This window comes from Mauremys reevesii, linkage group 6 (assembly GCF_016161935.1).
Source record: "Mauremys reevesii isolate NIE-2019 linkage group 6, ASM1616193v1, whole genome shotgun sequence".
Taxonomy (NCBI): domain Eukaryota; kingdom Metazoa; phylum Chordata; order Testudines; family Geoemydidae; genus Mauremys; species Mauremys reevesii.
Genome location: NC_052628.1, coordinates 39,521,714 through 39,541,920, shown reverse-complemented (window position 1 = coordinate 39,541,920; position 20,207 = coordinate 39,521,714). Strand labels below are relative to the sequence as shown.

General features: G+C 39.1%; 2 protein-coding genes across 6 annotated transcripts in view; one reads left to right on the top strand and one right to left on the bottom strand.

The window, feature by feature from the left end:
• Nucleotides 1-1,414: 1,414 nt before the first annotated feature.
• PPWD1 (peptidylprolyl isomerase domain and WD repeat containing 1) lies at nt 1,415-17,535 on the bottom strand. Of its 3 annotated transcripts, XM_039544906.1 has the most exons (12): nt 17,205-17,341; nt 15,842-15,891; nt 14,576-14,678; nt 13,679-13,779; nt 12,689-12,809; nt 10,281-10,728; nt 9,441-9,631; nt 8,597-8,786; nt 6,939-7,120; nt 5,587-5,668; nt 3,010-3,192; nt 1,415-1,767 (listed from the first exon to the last, which is right to left on the bottom strand). In XM_039544906.1, the coding sequence occupies exons 2-12, from the start codon at nt 15,882-15,884 to the stop codon at nt 1,624-1,626; spliced, it is 1,788 nt and encodes a 595-aa protein (XP_039400840.1). In that variant the 5' UTR covers nt 15,885-15,891; nt 17,205-17,341; the 3' UTR covers nt 1,415-1,623. The 3 variants fall into 3 exon arrangements, with proteins under 3 accessions (XP_039400840.1, XP_039400839.1, XP_039400841.1); XM_039544905.1 differs by lacking the exon at nt 15,842-15,891 and having other exon boundaries at nt 17,205-17,535; XM_039544907.1 differs by lacking the exons at nt 14,576-14,678; nt 15,842-15,891 and having other exon boundaries at nt 17,205-17,339.
• CENPK (centromere protein K) overlaps nt 17,391-20,207 on the top strand; it is a 42,275-nt gene continuing 39,458 nt past the window's right edge. The window contains exon 1 of one of the 3 annotated variants that reach the window (XM_039544922.1): nt 17,391-17,521. In XM_039544922.1, coding sequence (XP_039400856.1) covers nt 17,519-17,521 — 3 coding nt within the window. In that variant the 5' untranslated portion in view covers nt 17,391-17,518. Of the gene's footprint in view, nt 17,522-17,567; nt 17,968-20,207 lie in introns of those variants that run through there. The other 2 variants (XM_039544920.1, XM_039544921.1) reach the window with 2 other exon arrangements.

The window sequence follows — 20,207 nt, the reverse complement described above, 5'->3', positions numbered from 1 at the left end:
CACACCCAACACTCTTGACCTGTAATCCATGTAGATCAGCCCCAGCCCTCTACATTTTTATACAGAGATGTGTCTTAATTAGGCTTCAGGCTACTGAAACTCCTAGAACCTTTCCATTCACCTCTACATATCAAAATTAACTGTTCAACTATTGAATGCACCTGCTTTGCCCAATATTACCCTAATTCAATATGATACCTACAGCTATAATCTCTTGTACGCTATCTTAAATTTATAGAAATCAGATCTTTGAAAAAAAGCATATCAATGGTGTAAGTTGTTTTTTTAAAGGCTAAATCTAATAACCAGTAATTCCATATTCTACCTGATTTTCCCCAAAAGTTATTAAGTGTAACCTCTTAGCAACCCTTATTGCATTATTCCAAAGTACTTTAATGATAGAAGCAACCTAATACAAGTGCTGAGTTCAGCTACCCAAAATAATTGGGGAAAGTACAAACCTTCATAAGGAGTGGAAGTTCAAATTACATGCAGCACTCACGTGCAAAGATCTTCTGAAATCCTCTGAGGAAAAATGTGCTAATCTAGGGTGAAGAGATATTTCAGTTGAACAGGGGAAAAAAAGCTTCAGAATACTGAAATGGTTTTTGTGAACGGGCTACCCTAAATGTTAACCCAATTAAATCTTGTGCTATGGCCTAAGATTAAATGAACCCAACAAATAGTTTTTGACAGAGTTAAAATTACTTTATAAGGAGAGCATTTAGTGATACAATCATGTTTGACACAAGTTCACTAGAAGTCTTTAAAGGTGATATCAGTTATCTGCTCTTCATTTAAATAAATGACACATTATTAGAACACCTGAAATGGTGAAGAGATCTCAATCAACCAGGTATTCTAGTGGAAAGAAATACTTGTGTAGAATTTTAGGTGGAACTAGAATAATTTTATTAGTCCTAAGTCTACTGCTAGCAATTAGTGCTCTACTGCAGCCCAAAATCAGACAGCTCATGTCAACCTAAACAGGATCTTATGCATTATTTCAGTAACTGACCCTTAGTTTGCCACCGTAAGGATATGCAGTCCCTAAAGGACAGAGGCAAATCCCATGTACTGTTAACTTTTTTTTTTTTAATTTTGGGATGGATGTGCATGCATGTGACAGCAGTTCCTGTGCTGAAAGGCTGTATTTATTAGCAGACTATATGAAATGCTCACATTTGCTCTTCCAAAAAATATCAATTTTGATGAGGAAAGAACCTATTTTTGGCATGAAATATAAACTCAATAAGGAAAATGCAAACAGAGAAACTCAGTAAAGAAGACATTAGCAAGAGTTATAGGAAGTTAGATTAACATGCTCATGATTATGCAAAATCAGTACCCTTCAGACATTTTGAATGTACAAATACACATAATTTAACATAGAAAAGATGCAAGAGACAAAAACTTGACATGGTCACCTTTTATTTTAAAATATAAAGTTATTAAAAATAGTTTGGGGCATTTCAGCTACACGATTGGTGGAGGGGTTGGTGTTTGTTCACTCCTGGGGGTTGCCAGAGCAGAGAACTATTGAAAAATGAAGTCCCACTGCTCAGTTTGTTTGCTTTTGGGTCCCACAACATTATTTTTAAGGTAGGTTTTTCAAATTCTATTTTACTTCACAGTGATATTAATGATGCTGACATCTTCATATGGTTTGTCAGTTTTGGGATTTACTTTCACATTTGAGATTCTCTGAACAACTTCCATTCCTTTAGTTACTCGTCCAAAGACACTGTGCTTGTTATCCAGCCAAGGCTGTTTAGGGGGTGGAACAAAGAGGAAACAGAATTTTTGATATAATTAAGCATTCTGTAGGTTAAATAGTAGGACAGAAAGAGATTTAGTGCTAGAGTAAGTGAACGCAAATGCAATTGTAGATTAAGGTTATTAAATTTTAAGCTTTACACTTGAAAATGTATTCACTGTTAATTATTCTAACAAGTATACAGTGAAAGCATATAAAAGTGTCTATTACACTATTCAACAACTCTGAAGCTAGTTCTCAATTTGTTTATACCTAAGCATTAATAAAATATCTTGCAAGGCAAAAATGCTAGCTATGCAGTCATTTTAATTCATAGACCTTCAATGATGAAAAAATAACTTTTCTAAATGGAATGTTTGCATAAATTCTATTCCAGCCTATCTATATATGAAAACGCTTTCACATGCTTGAAACTTAGTTGTGACAATATAATTTTCTACTTTCACCACCACTAGAAAATGGGTAAAGTTCATATTTGTGAGGAATTAGGTCATATGTTAATAATATTTCCCTGCATACCACTACAGCTACCTCAACATCAGCTATTAAATTGTTTATAAATGCCCCTAAAACAGCTCTAAAATGGCAAGTCTCTAAAATAGTAAAATGATGGTGCATATGCAGATTGCTTCTAAGGTCATCCACAGGCTACAGCATTTTGAAGGGTTTTGTTTTGTTAAAGACAAACATACCAAAGTTTTCTACTTCTAGTATATAGTGAACTAAGTCACACAAAAATGAAAGTATTAATGGAGAGACTTTGGGGCCAAATCTTGACCCTCTGCGCAAAGCCAGAATACAACAGGCCATAGGTAGTAGTAATATCTATACCTGCTAAATCTTCACAACCCATGCAGAAGTTTTGCCAGTCTTAGTGAGAGGGATATTTTTTAATAAATAAAAATTAAATTCAGATGTTAACAGCGGAAGATGTAACTCCTGTTAATATAACATTCCATTGTCTACAATAAGATTTAAAATTTAACATGTGCCTTTTACTCATTCTCAAGTCTCAAGTCTTTCATAATCACAAGTTTAATCACTGTTTCTAAAGAACATTTTTCAGTTAAACTTAAGCAATGTGCTTTTGTCACATCATTAACTACATAATATTAGCTGGACAATGGCATCCTCCTTTTTCACTAGAGAACTGGCAAAACTGCTTCTTTATATAGTACCATCATGGTTGATCTTCAAATCAGACCTTAAACTGGGTTTTAAATATTACTTACAGTTGGTACCACTGTTATGAAGAACTGGGAACCATTGGTGTTTGATCCTGCATTAGCCATACTAAGTGTGTAGGGTCTGTCATGTCGTAAAGTTGAATGAAACTCATCTTCAAATTCTCCTCCCCAGATGCTTTCACCTCCCATTCCTGTACCAGTTGGATCACCAGTTTGAATCATAAAACCCTGCATAGGAATTAAACACACGATCACATTTTGCTGTAGAACATACAAGATTTGTTTTTAAAACTGACAGATTTTTATATAAGATATGCAAGTGTTAGAATAAAACCCAGAGTGCCCCAAATAGTTGGGTGGTTGGTTTTTTTTTTTTAACTGATGGCTAGCTCATCATCAGAATAAGATCCTCTAACATATCCTGTTGGTGAGATAACATATGAGCCTGTAGGGGTTATGTACCTGTAATTCTGTACCTTCTGCAAAAGTGTTCAGTTTTATCAACTTATTTTTCTATCCCATACATCAGAAGTTTAAAGCTTTACAAGCTGTCCATTCCTGCAGAAAGCACAGACCTACCTAACCCCTACATGCCTGCTTTGAGTTCTAAGTCATGTCACATCAGCCTGTTGCACGCCAGAGCTAGTGGAAAAGGATGAGCATCTGGCATGCCTCTTGGCTTTTCACTTGTGCAGGCTGGCCCCCTTGCATTTTTTTTCTTTGCTTTTCTTTTATCCTTTGGAAGGAGGGTGTGTTTTGTTTTGTTCCCAACTAGAGATCGATCCCTCTCCCTAGCTCGTGTTTTCTTCTGTCACTTTTTCTGCAGGGAGGAATCTAGTACCTGTTTCTCATTGTCCAATTCAGCTGGAAAGTAAACACAAGGGAACATCCCAGAGGGATCCCAGATCCTTTTCTGGGAGGAAGTGTCAGCAAGAATGCCAGACTCCTTGCTAAGGGACTATTACTTCATAGCTTTTCTCCAGAGGACAAGGGCTGGGGAATTTTAGAATGTTCCCTCAAAGAACTCTCAATGGTTGAAGACAGACTTCCCTGCTGTATTTCAAATGGCAAAGAGCTCTAACCTGCCCTTGCCAAGGGTCTCAGCTGGTGGGGGGGATGACACAGAGATGTCCAGACTCTCAGTTTGTGCTAACAAGCTGTCCAGACTCCGAACCTTTTCTCCAGGATTTGAGTGCTGGAAGCAATTGTGGCAGAGCTTCCATTTTGTGTCTCCTGAGAGTGCTTCCTCATAGTCAAAGCTCCTCTTAGCTTTCAGTTTTTCTTTGGGGCCAACTCCACCATGCCAGAAATGAAGGGGAGAAGGTCTGGGGTGATTACATTCTGGGAATAATCCCTAAAAATATTTCATCTTTTACAAGAAAAATGGATGAGCAACCTTGGAGCCTTAATGGACAAGTCAGAGCTTCTGTATTTGCAAGAAAAGTGATTCACCCCAAGTGATTTTGACTAGGGAAAGGATCAGGATAAAGAAAAAAATTTTTTTCTTGCAAAATCTTCTTGGTACATCCTAGTTCACAGAAGACCTCAGAATGTGTCATCACAAATATCAGTAGTCTCATTGCAACTTACTTCTACTGATTTCGCAGAGTAATGCATTCTGCGATATCTTCAGTGAACTAAGCACAACCAAGACTTTGCAGAGGGTTTGCTTGTTTGTTTTGTTTTTGTCCTAGGTAGCAAGGACATTCAGTATAGTAAGGTAGCACCTCAGAGTTACGAACACCTTGAAAATGGAGGTTGTTTGTAACTCTGAACAAAATGCTATGGTTGTTCTTTCAAAAGTTTATAACTGAACATTGACTTAATACAGGTTTGAAACTTTATTTGCAGAAGAAAAATGCTGCTTTCCCTTTACTTTTTTAGCAGCTTACGTTTAACACAGTACCAGGGGCAGCTCTAGTGATTTTGCTGCCCCAAGCACGGCAGGCAGGCTGCCTCCGGCGGTTTGCCTGCGGAGGGTCCGCTGGTCCTGCGGCTTCGGCGGACCTGCCGCAGGCGTGCCTGCGGGAGGTCCTCTGAAGCCGCGGGACCAGCAGACCCTCCGCAGGCAAACCGCCGGAGGCAGCCTGCCTGCTGCCCTCGTGGCACTGGCAGAGCGCCCCCCACGGCTTGCCGCCCCAAGCACGCGTTTGGCCTGCTGGGGCCTAGAGCCGCCCCTGCACAGTACTGTACTGTTTTTGCTTCCTTTTTTTTCTTTGGTCTGATGCTGCCTGATTGTGTGCTTCCGATTCCAAATGAGGTTTGTGGTTAACTGGTCAGTTCGTAACTCACGTTCTACTGTAATCTGCGCTTAACTCAATATCTCAGTTTTCAGGTTTGCTCTGCAGTTTATCTGCAAGACTACTACTTTTAAACTGAACCATAACCTTACTAAATGATAACTTTCTTCAAAATCTAACAGTTCCCTGTAAAGGCTGAAGGTCTCTATGAAACAATTCCAAAAAAGACAATTTAACCGATTTAAATATAATAATTCACCATGCTTAAATACAACAAAAAAAGCAATATAAATGATGAATTCAGACAGAACTGGCACAAATGTCTTGTTCTGTATTTTGTGTCATACAAACCAACAGAAAAAGCATTAGTCTTGTAAATTACCTTGATAATACGGTGAAATGTGTGCCCATTGTAGTAACCATTCCTGCTGTGTACACAGAAATTCTCCACTGTTTTGGGGCACCTGCAATTGCACAACAAATTTAAGACAAGACTAAATAATACTTATTTGTACTGCAGTAGTGCCCTAGGGGATCCGCCTGAGATCAGGGACCTATTGTACTGGGCACTACACAAAAAAACCAAAAACAAACAAACAAACCACATAATAAGACAGACCATGCCCCCAAAGAATGCATAAGTTTAACAGGCAACCGACAAAAAGCAGGAAGCATAGCTGGGTGCAATGACTTGCCCAGGGTCACACAGCTGGTCAACAGCAGGGACATAAAAAAAAAGCCAGTTCTCCCAAGTCCAAGTCTAGTGCCCTAACCACTAGACAGTATTTCCTCCCCATAGTTCCACTTACATACTGTAGATAAAATTAACAAGTATAAAGTGGAACCAACGTTCACAACAGCAGTAGTATGCAGAAGTATGAGAAGGTGCAGACGTTGGGGTACAGAAGTACAGATGTGAACAGAGAAGATTTTATTCATCAACAGTTGTACACAGAACCCTTCTCAGTTGTGTGCCAGCAGTTGAACATAAATGGCATAAAGTTCATGCATAGTTGCACATAAAACTTTCTCCATTGTAGGATACAATTTTGACGGAGAAGGTAGTTCTCGTGAGAGGTTTCAGGTTTGCAATGGCACAAAATTTATGCATAAAGCAATTCCTTTTGGAGTGGCAGGATGCATCATCCCTCTGGTTTAGAAAGCTGTTGCCAGATCTGCTGCTGCCCAACCACATGTTCTAGTCTCCTTTCCCCTAGACTGCATGAAATAGCACAGCTCTGTTATCTCTGCAGTAACACACAACTTGCACAAAACAGTGCTCATATCACACAAGCATCTGGGGGAGAATCAGAAAAAGAACAAAACAAGGTAAAAAGAGCAAATCCATAAATCAAAAAAAACAACACAGAAGAAAGGAAAAGAAGATAAGGAAAAATAGTAGGTGAGATCTGACAACTTAGACATGATACAAGCAGACATGGGGATTTACAGTTTCTAAGGAATACTCCAACAACTGTTGAGAACCACTGCCCTTATTGCTGCTTTAAGCTATTTTTTGCCCCTAGTGTGCTTGCTAACATCCCAGCAGCTTGATTTATATAATTAATTAGGCAAATATGCAACCAATAATATTATTTAATAAGAGTCCTTGGATGGGGAGCAGGGGAAATCAAATTATAAGCAGTCCTCCTGCCCCAGTAACTGACAACAAATAGCCTCAAAGAAAGTAACAATAAAAGCAAAACTACTTTTAAAAAGGTACCAAATACATACTCAACAGGGAAAAGCTTGACATGAATATCTCCCATGCTTGTGTGGATAATGGCACTATCAGAAACCCTTTTGGGGCCTTCAGCTTGAGTGGCTGCCATGACTTCTTCCTTAGATGGTTTCTCATTAAATACATCTCTGTCAGAATCTGCACTCTTTGTATCTTCTGGTTCACGTTTAGTAAACTGAAGAACAAAAGACAAAAGGTTGCTATGTTTATATTTTCTTATTTAGATACCAGCAACTGATGGGGAAATTTGAGGGAGGGAGGGGTATGCGGGGGGGGGGGGGGGCCAGAAGCTGAGGCTCAGGGGAGTAACCCCTGTGACCACTCCCCACATGACCCCACCCCTAGTCCAGGACCTCCACATTTTCCCCATTCCACCCCTTCCCATCTTAGCTGGGGCGGGCCAGGGAAGGATGTCTCTGGCCTGGCTGCAGCTGCTTCGGAGGCTGGAGAGAGAGCAGCATGCCCAGAAATGGACAGACTCTGTCCCCGACTCTTCCCTTCTGGCTCTGCTGCCTCTCCCCCTCTCTATATCCGTTCATAAGCTAACCCCCTTCTCTGATGCTTCCCTTTTTTACTAAAAAAAGGTTGGCTTATGAATGAGTATATACAATAGTCTTTTGTGATCTCTCTCCCCTATACCTCTCGCCTGCCTTTAACATTGTTTTATTTAAAAGGGAAGAATGTAAAAATGTGTACAGGTAAAGTACACTCATACTCAGGCAATGCTCCTTGTGCTAGGTTCAGACAGAGTTGGAAGTCTCTCTTGATTTCATTACACAGATATAGTAAGTACTCTTATTCTGTCTTCATACTAATATAATACTATAGAAAGGCAATGATTAATTCAAAGAGACGTTTTCATCCATAGCAATATGATCCCTAGACTAGTGCTCAAAAGGTAGAAGACAAAACTAGTTAGAGAAAACACACAATAAAGATCAAACAGTAGAGGAGTGTCAGCATACAGCACCAAGTGTGTACATTATAAAGTTTCAGATGGCAATTACAGTCACTGAAATACACTATATACACTATACATTTTCTGTACGTTTGATAAATAAAAAGGTCCCAGATCCTGTCAAACTTTTCTTCCTGGTCTGTACTTTTGCAAGTTGTGTGTTCAGTTCTATAATTGCCTTCTGATAGTTTAGAGTACACACACTTGGTGCCGTATGGTAACAATCAAGGTTAAGCACAAGTACTAGTTAAGCAAATGACAGTCAGGCTTCTGCACCAAATGTCTGTTACTTGTCTAATACAGTGCTTAGCACAAATGAGCCCTGATCCTTCAGTGGGGTTCCCAGGCACTATAGAGTAATTACGTAGCTATATATAAATATAGCTTCAAAAGAAATCCTAACTACCAAACATGAGAACTAAAACTTTACTAACATATAAAGGAGTCCAAGATTCACAATTTCTTGATCCTTCAGTTTTTACTGAGTTGGTCATAAAGCTACTCTCAGATAAATCCAAGCTAAAAATTCTGAAATATTGTTGTAATTTAAGGAGTCTTGTCTGGGAAAGTTGTCACTACCAAAATTCTTCAAGTCAAAAAGCACTAAAAAGTCTGTGAGAAGTTGTTTAAAAAACAAACACACAAAATTGAATAATTTCTATCTTGGATTAGTCTAACAGAAACCATACCTACCATGTAAAACCTGTTCTTTTTGAAAGATGTGCAGACTATTGTTGGATCTGCCTGGATATTCTGGAGAACAGGGTTTTCAGATGCTTTCATCTCTATAGTGGTTGCAGCACGATGTTTCTTTGCTACACCTTGGAATAAAGCCAGTTGCATCACCCTGATATTTTCCTGTTTGCCTAAGATACGAACACACCTATAGTACATGGGGTTTAAAAACAAAAAGTATGACTACTGTTAAACTTCCATGTCATACAGTCTTTCCCCTCCAGCCATAACTAGACTCTTAGCAGAATTCAAGAAACACTGCTCCCCATCTTATATATATATATATATATATTTGATATTTATATGTGTATCTATATATACAGAGAGAGGGAGGGGGCAGGAGGGAATGCTATTACAAGCTTATTTACAATGCTTTCCCTTTTCAAAACTGTTACAAAAAACGTACTACTCAGCCTTTCCTACCCTAAAAATCCCCAAACCATCGATCCTCATTTATTCTACCATGCAGAATTATAAACAAAAGACTGTCATTAACTTTCCATTAGTGTATCTGATTGTATTTACTATTAGCCAGAAATTGACTGCCTGTGCAAAATACTTATTCCAAGGATTTTTATGCATATCTTCTCTCATTTTACCAAGTTTTAAGCCATAACATTTAATATTTGGCATACAAACAGTTCATTTTCAACCTAATTTAATGACCCCCGAAGAAATAGAAAGATCTATTAACATGCAAAATTTTAAATGGAACAAGAATATTAAAAAATTAGCTGAAATTAGACTCTTTGAGACTAACCATTATATGTAGGTACATAAACACAGTTGGAATAAGACTTACCGGTTAGTTTCTACATTTATGACCTTAATACCCAGCATTGTTCCATAGAGCACAAAGTGTCCAGTTTCATCAAAAATTATGTTAATTAACCTGACTGCATCCACCTTCTCCAACTCACGCTCAACAGCCATACGTCGGCCAAACTCCATGTCTGGCAGCTGTTGTCTCATCTGTTGCAGCTCAGTAAACATCTACCGAAACAAGACAATCAATCACCAATGGTATGAATGTACAATAATGCTGTGATCTAGCAAAGCACTGAAACACATACTTAACTTTCACTTCAGAAGGATTACTCAACTACTCACAAGCTTAAATAAATGTTTGAGTGAATCATTCAAGTATTTTCTTTAGCTAAAGCAGGAACTGAAATATATACAATTAGAATTATTTTTCTTTTGACTATCAAAACACAAGCTGTAGTTAGCATCCAAGACCCTGGGCAAAGAAAAAAAAGTATGTTTGCTCTAACAAAGCAATCTTTAAAAAGATTTTTTCCCTTACATTTTTTTCCTGATTTGATTAAAGCAGACATTTTTTTCAAATGCTTTCTAGCAAATGGGCAGTCTAGCTGCACAAAAATTACAACATTTCCTAAATGAAAAACAGCAATTAAATTTCAAAGTATATTCAGCACAGATTAACATGTAGAAGTTAGATACCATAGAAGTATAAGATTAAAAGATGCTAATATAGAAAAAAAACTCCTTTGTAAGATAAGGTAAGTAATAAAACCCATCTTTATAGAAACTGGTGATAAAGTAGATAAAGGTACTGGTGAGTAAATTAATATACAAAAAAAGAAAAGAAGTCAGAATATAGAAGCAAAATTGAACTCACACTCAGGGATTCATCAAAGACTCTCATAAGCTTCCCAGTCAAGAACCTGAAAATTCTAACTTTTCTATCGGAACCAATAGTGGCCATTTTCTTGCCATCAGGTGAGAAACATATACTGGATGGGTAAGCTTTACATTTAGCAAATTCATATAAATCGGTGTCTGTTTTATACTCCCAGTTCACATTTTTGGGGAATTTATATTCATGAGGAGGCCCAGTCCAGTATTCAATCATTCCAGACTTGTCAGAAGACACTACTACTTTGTAGGTGGGGTTCAGCCGTATCTGAGTAAGAGGGGATGTATGGAGTTTATCAAAAACATGAAGTGGCTGGTTATTTCCTCGACCATCATATATGAATATCTTTCCTGTGCTCTTCTCAGAAGATGCAACAGAAGATATGGCATCTCCAGGGCAGTATATCCATTCACACTGGCCAGGATAGTAGCTGGAACAGAAATTAGAGGAAAAAAACAAAAACAAAATAAGCAGGCCTTGATTTACCTAGATAGATATGCATAACAATCTGCTAAACAGACAAGGTGGGTGATGTAATATTTTTATAGGACTAATAAAAGATATTACTTCACCCACCTTGTATGTCTAATATTCTAGGATCAAAATGGCTATAACAATACTGCAAATAACACTTGGCTACACATTCGTCTACAGGCTAGATTTTTGTTCAGTATTATTTTCGATATTACAGATACAGAGAGTCAATAATTTGATAGTCCAGGACATATGTAGCAAGTTACCTCCTTCAACTTTTTGAAGTCAACTGAACTATCAATTTGAAATCAAATGGCAGAGGCAATTTTTAGGAAGAATTATTATTTACTAGCTTTGATAATATGTGGTCTATGAAAATTCAGTGGTGTATTACCAAAGGAATGTGACAGTTACCCAATCTCTGCTCTTCCACAATGCTTCACAAAGTAGTTATGACCGGAAGTTAGGGTACGGAAGATATGTGGGGAAAACAGGGATGTGATCCACTACAATATCTGGCGTGGAAATCTATTACTACTAAACTTTCATGACAATGGCATTTCTTCTCTGTCCTGAAATTGATCATTTAAAGTCAGATTTTGGTGCAACTGAAAACAAAGGCAGTTTTGACATCAAATTCAACAGGAGCAGGATCGGGTCCTGTAATAAATCACCAGGACTGTATTACAAACTGATTAATAAACAGATCAATAGATTATAAACTGCAGTAAACCACCAGGACCAAATTATATTAATCAAGAATTCTGAAGGAATTTAAAATGAAATGGTTTAGCTGCTAACAAAGCTATGTACTCTAATTAAAATGAACCAGAGGACTGAAGAATAGCCAACGTTATGCTTATCTTTTAAAAGGATGCTAACGGAGACCCCGGGAATCATCCGATACTGAAATAAAGCTCATTAGTCTATCAGCTAGTTGAAACAATACTAAAGCTAGAATTATGAAAAACAAAAACTAACATTATATAATACAAAGAACCAGTACAGCCTCCGGGGAACAACTATGTTATCTAGAATTCTTCGACAACTCAACTAGCAAATCCCTAAGAATTGGTAGATAAAATAATTTTGGACTTGCAAAATAATTTTGGTAAAGATCCTCAAAAAAGAAGCTATTAAGGAAATTAAGTAGTTGTGGCATGAAAGGCAAAGTTCTGTCATGGATTAAAAACTGGTTAAGAGGCAGAAAACAAGAGAACAGCTGTCACAATGGCAGTACAGAGACCAGACTGTGATCGGCTCTCCAGTTAAAAACAGTAGTTCCTACCCTAACTGGGTTGATTTAAAAAACTGGTTTTAAGTGCACTGTTAAATATTAAAGTAAGTAGAAAAGGTAAGGTAAACTGAGAATAGGATTAAAAAATAAATAAAACAATCAGCTCTAATAGAAACACTATGTTAATTTCACTATGTTAATATCGCAGTAATAGGTGTGGTACAAAACGCCTATGTTGATATGATACTTTCAGAATGAGAAATACTAAAAACCTGACAAGAACTTTCTGCAGGCTATAGAACTCTTGTTTTTTCATTGTTTTTGCTCTCTTATCATGAGATAGGACTAGCATCATGTATCTTGTCATATGTTACATGACACATATCCTCAAATGTCAGGTTCATGTCATACTGAAAAATATGAAAACTTTGTTGCACACTTTTTACAGCAGGAGATTAAAGCCACCTATAATACAATTCTATATACATCAGGAAATCTCTAAACTGCTTGGCACATTTCTAATAGCACACACTCCCTTAACTTAGTTAAATGAAGGCTGATTGGATTTTTTTTTTAAACTTAAAATGATCAAACAGAATTTTGTTTAATTCACTCTTATTCAAAGTACTCAAAACACTTACGATCACCAAAAATGTTTTTACAGAATGACATGACTTACCCAAGTTTCAGCATGTTGATCATATCAAAGTTCACTACATCAAACACCTTCATTGCTTTGTCATCCCCAACAGAACAGAATAATGCCCCTTCTGAACTAACTGCAATACTCTCAATGACCCCTGTTACAATAAACCCAATATAATATTAAAACATGGAAAAGACAGATACTCTTCATGCTTTGTTTTGAAAGCTGTATTTACCACTTTGAAGGATTATTCAAATTATCACTCTGTACTACACTTTTAAAATACACATACTATATACAATTGCAGGCTCTAAAATATTGTTCTCAGATCTGAACATTTTAGAGCCTGCAATTGTTGTATATAGTATCTGTACTTCAAAGCTGTAGTACAGAATAATAAATAAATAATAAATAATAATAATAATAATAAAGAGTTTTACATTGCACTGTTCATGTCTGCATTGTCTTGGAGTAGTTAGCCACTGTACAGAGAATTAATGACCCAACAAAAAATTGCTTAATTTTTTAATTGCTCCACTAATCCCACTTAAGAAAATAATGTGCTTTTTTGGGACTCAGAAAGGATCAAATTTTGTATGTGTAAACATACTTGTTGAAGTCAATAGTAGCAATTAAACTTTTGGAAGGACTAGAAATAATATTTTTTTAACGCTGATTTGTACATCTAATTAAAAATATCAATTTACAAGTTTTACTGTTACCATGAACAATCAGTATCATCAAGTTCTAAAAATGAAACATAGAAAATTATAAAATAAATTGTTAAGAATCCTATAATAAACCATACACCTAACAAACATTAAAGTTTATTTCCACACTAACTCCTAATCCCTCAGAATCCTCCTGCATAATGGAGTAGGATCAGATTCTCAGCTTTGGAGAACACCTGATGAAACAAATATTTAACTACTGCTACATATTGCAAATATAGAACACAGATAGTAGAGTTGAAGAAAAATTGTGTTCTAATAAAAACAGATCAAATACAATATGATTTCTTACCTAAATGGCTACGAAAATGTTTAACAAATTCAATCCCTTCTTCTACTTTCTTCCAGAATTTGACATGTCCATCATGGCTGGCAGTTATGATAAAATCTGTCCTGCAATGATAAGCATATTAATGGCAACATAACGTTAAAAACTAGCAGGTGGAAGGGAAGAATCAATAATGGTGTACAAGATCAATTTACTAGTACAGCATAGCTATTGAGATGGATATGCATTTTTTTTCCTCACTCAGGAAAGTACAACATGAATATATAATGTATTTGCAACTAGTGGGTAACAGCTAATATCAAGACCTTACATATTAGTACAATATTCTTTATATCTTACTGTAAACAATCTTGAGTCTGTCAGTGTGCAGTAGCAGTTCGATCTCAGTATCAATAATTAAAAAGCAAGATATTACCTTCCCACACTCTGTGACTTGATTTGTAAAGAGACTACACCAACTTAAACAACACACTTCAGTCTTATTTTTTTTCATGCTAATATTATTAGAAGTAACATGCAATTATAAGAGGTTAGAGATTTTTTCTGTCTCTGCAGTTGTTTACTTTTTGATGCATTTGATGTATAGCTTCTCCTGCTTGTGTACTTATTTCACATTGAAATAGAGATGAGAAAAAGTAATTTAAGAATAGGAAAATGGGATTTTAAATCCACAAAACTAAGCAAGGGGTTACACGGTACTACTTTTAAATTGACTAAATTTCAAATGTGTGTCTCTTTAACCAAACCAAATCTATTTGAATTAGTTCTGAAAAATTTAAAATCCCACCTCCAAAATCATCAAGTTCCATTAGGGAAGTTTCTATTAAAAAAAACAACTTCCTATCATATACACATAAAAGTTTTGGGACTGCAAGACACTGTGAAAAACAAAAGACTCACTTAGTACACACTACATGTGTAATGACATCTCTGTGCATGTAACTGCGTTCATACATTGAAGCACTCGGAAGATTTTCAAGGTAGACATGTTCAAATTCAAGGACTGAACAAAATAAGAGAAAAGCAGAAATTATTTCCTTTTAATAAATATTATATCCCATCTTCTGCTCTCTATTATTATTTACACTTGGATTAGTTTACCTGCATTAGTTTTAGTAAAAAAGGTGAGATATCAGGGCATTATACTAACATCATGAATGAGATTTCTACCACTATTTTTTGAACCTCGATCTCCCAACTGGTGGCATGCTAGAAACAGCTAATCTCTCATTTCATTACTATTTAAATAAGCACACCGTTTTAAACAATTACACCTGCTTTCTGAAATGATAAAACAATATTAATGCCAAAGGCCAAAGTCTGTCCCTACATGCATTTTCTCCCTCCCTCTGCCCCACTCCTAATTAAGTTAACTTGAGCATCCAAGGTCAGAATTTGGCCTTATGCAAATACTTCTTTAAAGTGCATTATTTCTCATATAAAGGAAACCTTTCACAAAGACGACTTGAAAACAGACTATCTATAGAAAAAATCCTTTTGTTAGAGAATTACTATAATTTTCAGAATTTTGGGGACATGTATTTAGAATCAATACATCTCAGGTTGAGATGTCATAATTTATTCCAAGAGAGATAATTAGTCATGACCCGAGGTTTAAGGATTTATGCCCCTTCTAAACACTGTTTTTCTTTTAATCCTTACCAGTATTGTGTTATTCTCTGGAACACACACACAAGATTCAAAACAGATTGGACATTATATGGATAAGAATATTCAGTCACCTACTGGTAAGGATTAAAAGAAAAACAATATTTAGAAGGGGCATAAATCCTTAAGCCTCGGGTCAGTTTGCTACAGTCATGGACATCGTTATCCTCTGTTTGATATGTTAACTGAAAACAAAGTCCACTTATATAGGTATCTGAAGTTACTGCTTCTTATTTTAATTGAACATATTCTTGTTTTTTCCTCTCAAGAAAGTATCATCTAGGGACAGCACACCAAAAATAACTAATATTAGAAAAGGTGGTCTATAACTACAGTCATGAAAGAACTCAAAAACAAACAAATCTTCAATCTTCTGTTACAAGGTGACAATATCCGAACAATAAGAAATGTTTACTGACAGGACAGATGTAATCACTGCTACTTTTGAGCACTCAAAAACATGTCAGGTACCTCACAAAAGTTGTAACAACATTGTACCTGTCCTGTAGAGTTTGCAGTGTAAGTTTGATGTGTGATTCATAAACAAACTAAAGGGAAAGGAGAGAAAAATGTGACAATGATATCACATAATTATTGAATAGGGCAAGTACATATCTTGAAAGTTCCTTTGTTTTTTTATCATCTTTCTCCTTCCATTTTTGGTGGTTTTCATTAAGCAACTAAATCAGCTTCATCATTTGTATATCACTATTTAAGATCTAACAATTGCATCTCTACCCATTTCATTAACAGACTGCAAAAAGAATCAGATTCTTTATGGTCCAACTCCTTAAATGACAACTGTAGCTATTTGTCTAGCTGCAGGCTACTGCACTCATTGCTATTTAATTTAGTAGGCCTGTGTGCGGATGAAGAGTCAGTCAATCCCATGTTTGTATTATGGCAGAATCCATGATGGAGATGTGAATTAGGCAACTGTGTTAAAACTGTAGCAACAAAATAACAAGCAGCTAATTACCAGTAGTTGTCTGTTTTTGAGATTTTAAGCTTTGTAAAGAATCCATTCATGCAGGTGTTCTCCAAGAAGTATGTCTGTTGCTTTACCCTAGCCTTACAAATAAAATGTGATCTTCCTTGTAGTGAAGTTAAGCTTTTTCTTTTGGGTGGAGGAGTAATTAATCTTCATAAGTGAAAGCAGTTCAAACTGTAGGCCTAAGTGCACATGCTTAACTTCCATACTGTGAATAGCAGTGTTACTCGTGGTAGTAAAGTTAAGATTGTGGCTGCTTGCACAATCAAAGCCACAGTGAGTGACATCTTGAAGCATCTGTTCCTATAACCCTCTTCCTTAAAGCCAAGAGACGCATGTGAGATTTAGAACAAGGAAAAGTTTCAAGTTCTTGTGCTGTGCAACCTTCAAAACAAGTCAGAGAATGCAGCATCTTAAATATCTGCCTTTGTTGCATGAATGAAGGAGAAATCACTCTTTGACAAAACGCATATCCATGTACTACTCTTAGCCAATTCTACACCGAAGACAACAAATTTTACAGCACTGGCATAAAAATTCACCAGTTGGGGCACAACGTTTTCCCGATCACCTTTTATAACAACAAAACAAAGGTGCTTTTATTACTTTTCAAGAGGAGGAGAAGGAGCTACTCATTATAGGCACACAGGATCGCGCACGAGGCTGGATCACAGCCACGTTGGGGGCAGTTTTGACTCTGTTCTCTCAGAAATGCCAGCAGTGCAAGTGTTTCGGCGGCGTTTACCGTCGCTCCGGCACCGCTCTCCAGCACCCTTCCCGACCGGGGCCGTGTCCCAGCGCCCGCCCGGACTCCCATCCCGGACCGCCCCGCTCCCGTGTCCCAGACCAGGGCGCGGCTCCCCGCGTTACCTCGCCTCTTTTTGGCCTGCGCAGCCTCCCCCGGGAGAGGCCCGACCCAGCGCTCCTCTTCCTCCGGTTCCTCGTTTCCATCCCCAGCTACGGCGCCCGCCGCAGCCTCCTCAAGCTTCCGCCTCTTGCGCTCTGAGTCGGCGGAGGCCATGTTAGTGTGCGTCACACTCCTGCGACACACCCCGCCCGGGCGCCCGAAAGTGAGGGCGGCAGCGCTTCTTGCCGTCAGCCGGACACAACCAATGAGAGCGGAGCGCGCGCAGATTGAGGCGCGTCGGTACCCGCTCAGGTCGCCGTGAGGACTCGAGCTCACCATGGTAACGGGCTGTTTCCCCCCATCCGTAGGGCCCCCTCCTGAGTGTCTGCGCCTCAGTTGCCCCGGGCCGCGCAGGCTGCGGGGAGTCCGTTAACTCGCAGGGGGCTATGCCTAGGGGGCCGCTCTCTGGGAGACCCGGTAACCATCCACCAGCCCTGCTGTGGGGGCGGGACCTGCTGCTCCCCGGCTGTCCGTTTCCATCGCCGGGGTGACCCCTCCCGACCGCCCTGCGTCGCCTGGGCTAATGCCCTGCCAGGGCTGCCGACCCGGGTGCCGCTTTCTGTCTCCCCTTTCGTCACCTCTCACCCCAGCACCTCATGTGGTGTGTAAACGCTCCACCGAAGTGCAGCAGTACGGGGGAAGGGGCAAAGGACTCGGGCTTTCTCTTATGTCCATGCAAAGCAAAGGAGGCCTTGGTTTTTACAGGTTCAGTCCAGCCTCCCCACAGTAAGTTGCATAAGCCTTTATTAAAGTTTTCTATCTTGGACGGACAAAAGGTTTTTTCATTTTCTCTTCATCTGAGAGTTTTTTCCAGGCCTTTAATCATTCCCCATGCTCTTTTCTGACCTTCCCCTAGTTACACAATGAAGAGTCCTGTGGCACCTTATAGACTAACATGAAAGCTTATGCTCCAATACATCTGTTAGTCTATAAGGTGCCACAGGACTCTTTGTTGCTTTTTACAGATCCAGACTAACATGCCTACCCCTCTGATAGTTACACAATGTTCTTTCTGAGATGCGGTGATCAGTACTGCGTGCAGTATTCCATGGCGGTCACAGCATTGATTTATCTATTGTAACATTTTAGGTAGTCTTCTCCATGCAGCTCCTTATGCATTATAACATTTTGTTCTCTCTTTTTTTTTTTCTTTGACTGAACTGAACAGAGATTTTCATTGAACGTTTTCTAGTAACCCCCTGGTTAGATTGATGTAGTTTATTGATGTACCAGTAAGGTGAAAGAGTAGTTAATTTTTTCCATCCTATGTGCATAACTTTTTATTGTTACCGACCTGTCTCTGTCCCTGCCACCCCCAGCCCTTCAGTGGCAGCCCACCCTGGGGAACAGGGTTGGGAACTTACTGGCCGCCTGTGGAATCCCAAGTTTCCCTGTTCCCTAGCTGGGCAGGAGCAGGGGAGCTGTCCAGTGGAGCATCCTGGCGACCAAATGCCACAGCCACCTCCACTGATGAGAGCCACCTCCAGCACCATGCACACGGTGGGCTGTACATTGTCCCTGAGGAGACTGTGTGGTGCAGGGTGCCGATCCCAGCTGCCAACACAAACACCAAGGCGGCAGATCTCACTGGCCTTGGTAACAGCTATTCAGGAGCAACAACCAGGTGCTGCAGGGAGGGGCTCATGCTTTGCCACTCTCCCCCAATCTCTGCCCATGCTTTGGAGGCTGTCATGACAGCAAAAAAAATCCACTGGTGGCTGCATTTGACAAATGCTGCTTTAGTTTATTGGCTACACTAGAGGCAGATTTCTAAATTTTGCAGGATTTCTATTTGGCTCAAGTAGTCTCTTGAACATTTCCACTTAACCTTGCCTTCCTGGTTTCCTTTTCGTTTAGCGGTAATAACTTCTGAGATTCTATCCAAGCCACTTCTAGGGATTTTACTTGCTTTACTTTTAGCTTTAGAACCATTTTGACTATCATTTTACTGAAATCTCCTTTTACAGAGTTTAGTGTCACTGTGTGTTTGTTATTCTTCCTGCGTTTTCGAAGATTAGAGCAGATCTTAGCCACGGCAAACTATTTGCATTTCTCATTTAGTCTGTCTTAAGGTTGGTGTGGCTTTTTTTTGTTTTATTATCATCATCATCTGTAGTTTTGGTCACAAGCTTTTCTGTGTTCAAACCTGCTACTTAAAAACCATATTAATACACAGGAGATTTGCATATATGTATGCTAATAATTCTGAAGCTGTTTCCTTTACAGCACTGTAATAATCTGTATCTGGAATTTAACAAGACTGTTGGGAGGTAACACCGGTTATCTTCTGTTTGTAGGAGAGGGTAGAAGCAACTCCATGTCTCGATTTCTAATTGTTTGAAATCTGGAATGTTCTACAACTACACCTCTACCCCAATATAACACGGTCCTCAGGAGCCAAAAAATCTCACCGCCTTATAGGTGAGACCACGTTATATCAGGTTTGGTCCGGTATGGCGTACTGGCCTGGACTGGCTTCCCCGGCGGTGATTTAAAGGGCCTGGTGCTCCAGCTGCTGCGGGGAGCCCCCGGCCTTTTAAGTCACCACTGGAGCTCCAGTGCCAGAGCCCCAGCGGGGATTTAAAAGGCCCGGTGCTCCAGCTGCTGTGGGGAGCATTGGTCCCTTTAAATCACCGCCAGAGCTCTGGCAGCAGGACTCGGGCAGGGATTTAAAGGGCCCGGGGCTCCCCGCAGCGGCCTGGGCCCTTTAAATCACCACCCAAGCCCGGCTGCCAGAGCCCCGGCGGGAATTTAAAGGGCCTGGTGCTCCAGCTGCTGTGGGGAGCCCCGGGCCCTTTAAAATCCTACTGGAGCTCTGGCAGTGGGGCACAGGCGGGGATTTAAAGGGCCAGTGGCTCCACACGAATTCGGATATAACGTAGTAAAGCAGTGGGGCTTGGGTGGCGCTTTAAAGGGCCCAGGGCTCCCCGCTGCTTTACCGCGTTGTATCTGAATTCGTGTTATCG

Excerpts from the sequence above, each read along its gene's own strand:
- PPWD1 (XM_039544905.1), bottom strand. The coding sequence starts at position 17,520 with ATGGTGAGCTCGAGTCCTCACGGCGACCTGAGCGGGTACCGACGCGCC. Across the intron at positions 8,787-9,440 it reads ATAAATGTAGAAACTAACCG|GTGTGTTCGTATCTTAGGCA; the intron begins GTAAGTCTTATT and ends CATGTACTATAG. Across the intron at positions 1,768-3,009 it reads TCATAACAGTGGTACCAACT|CCTTGGCTGGATAACAAGCA; the intron begins GTAAGTAATATT and ends CCCCCTAAACAG.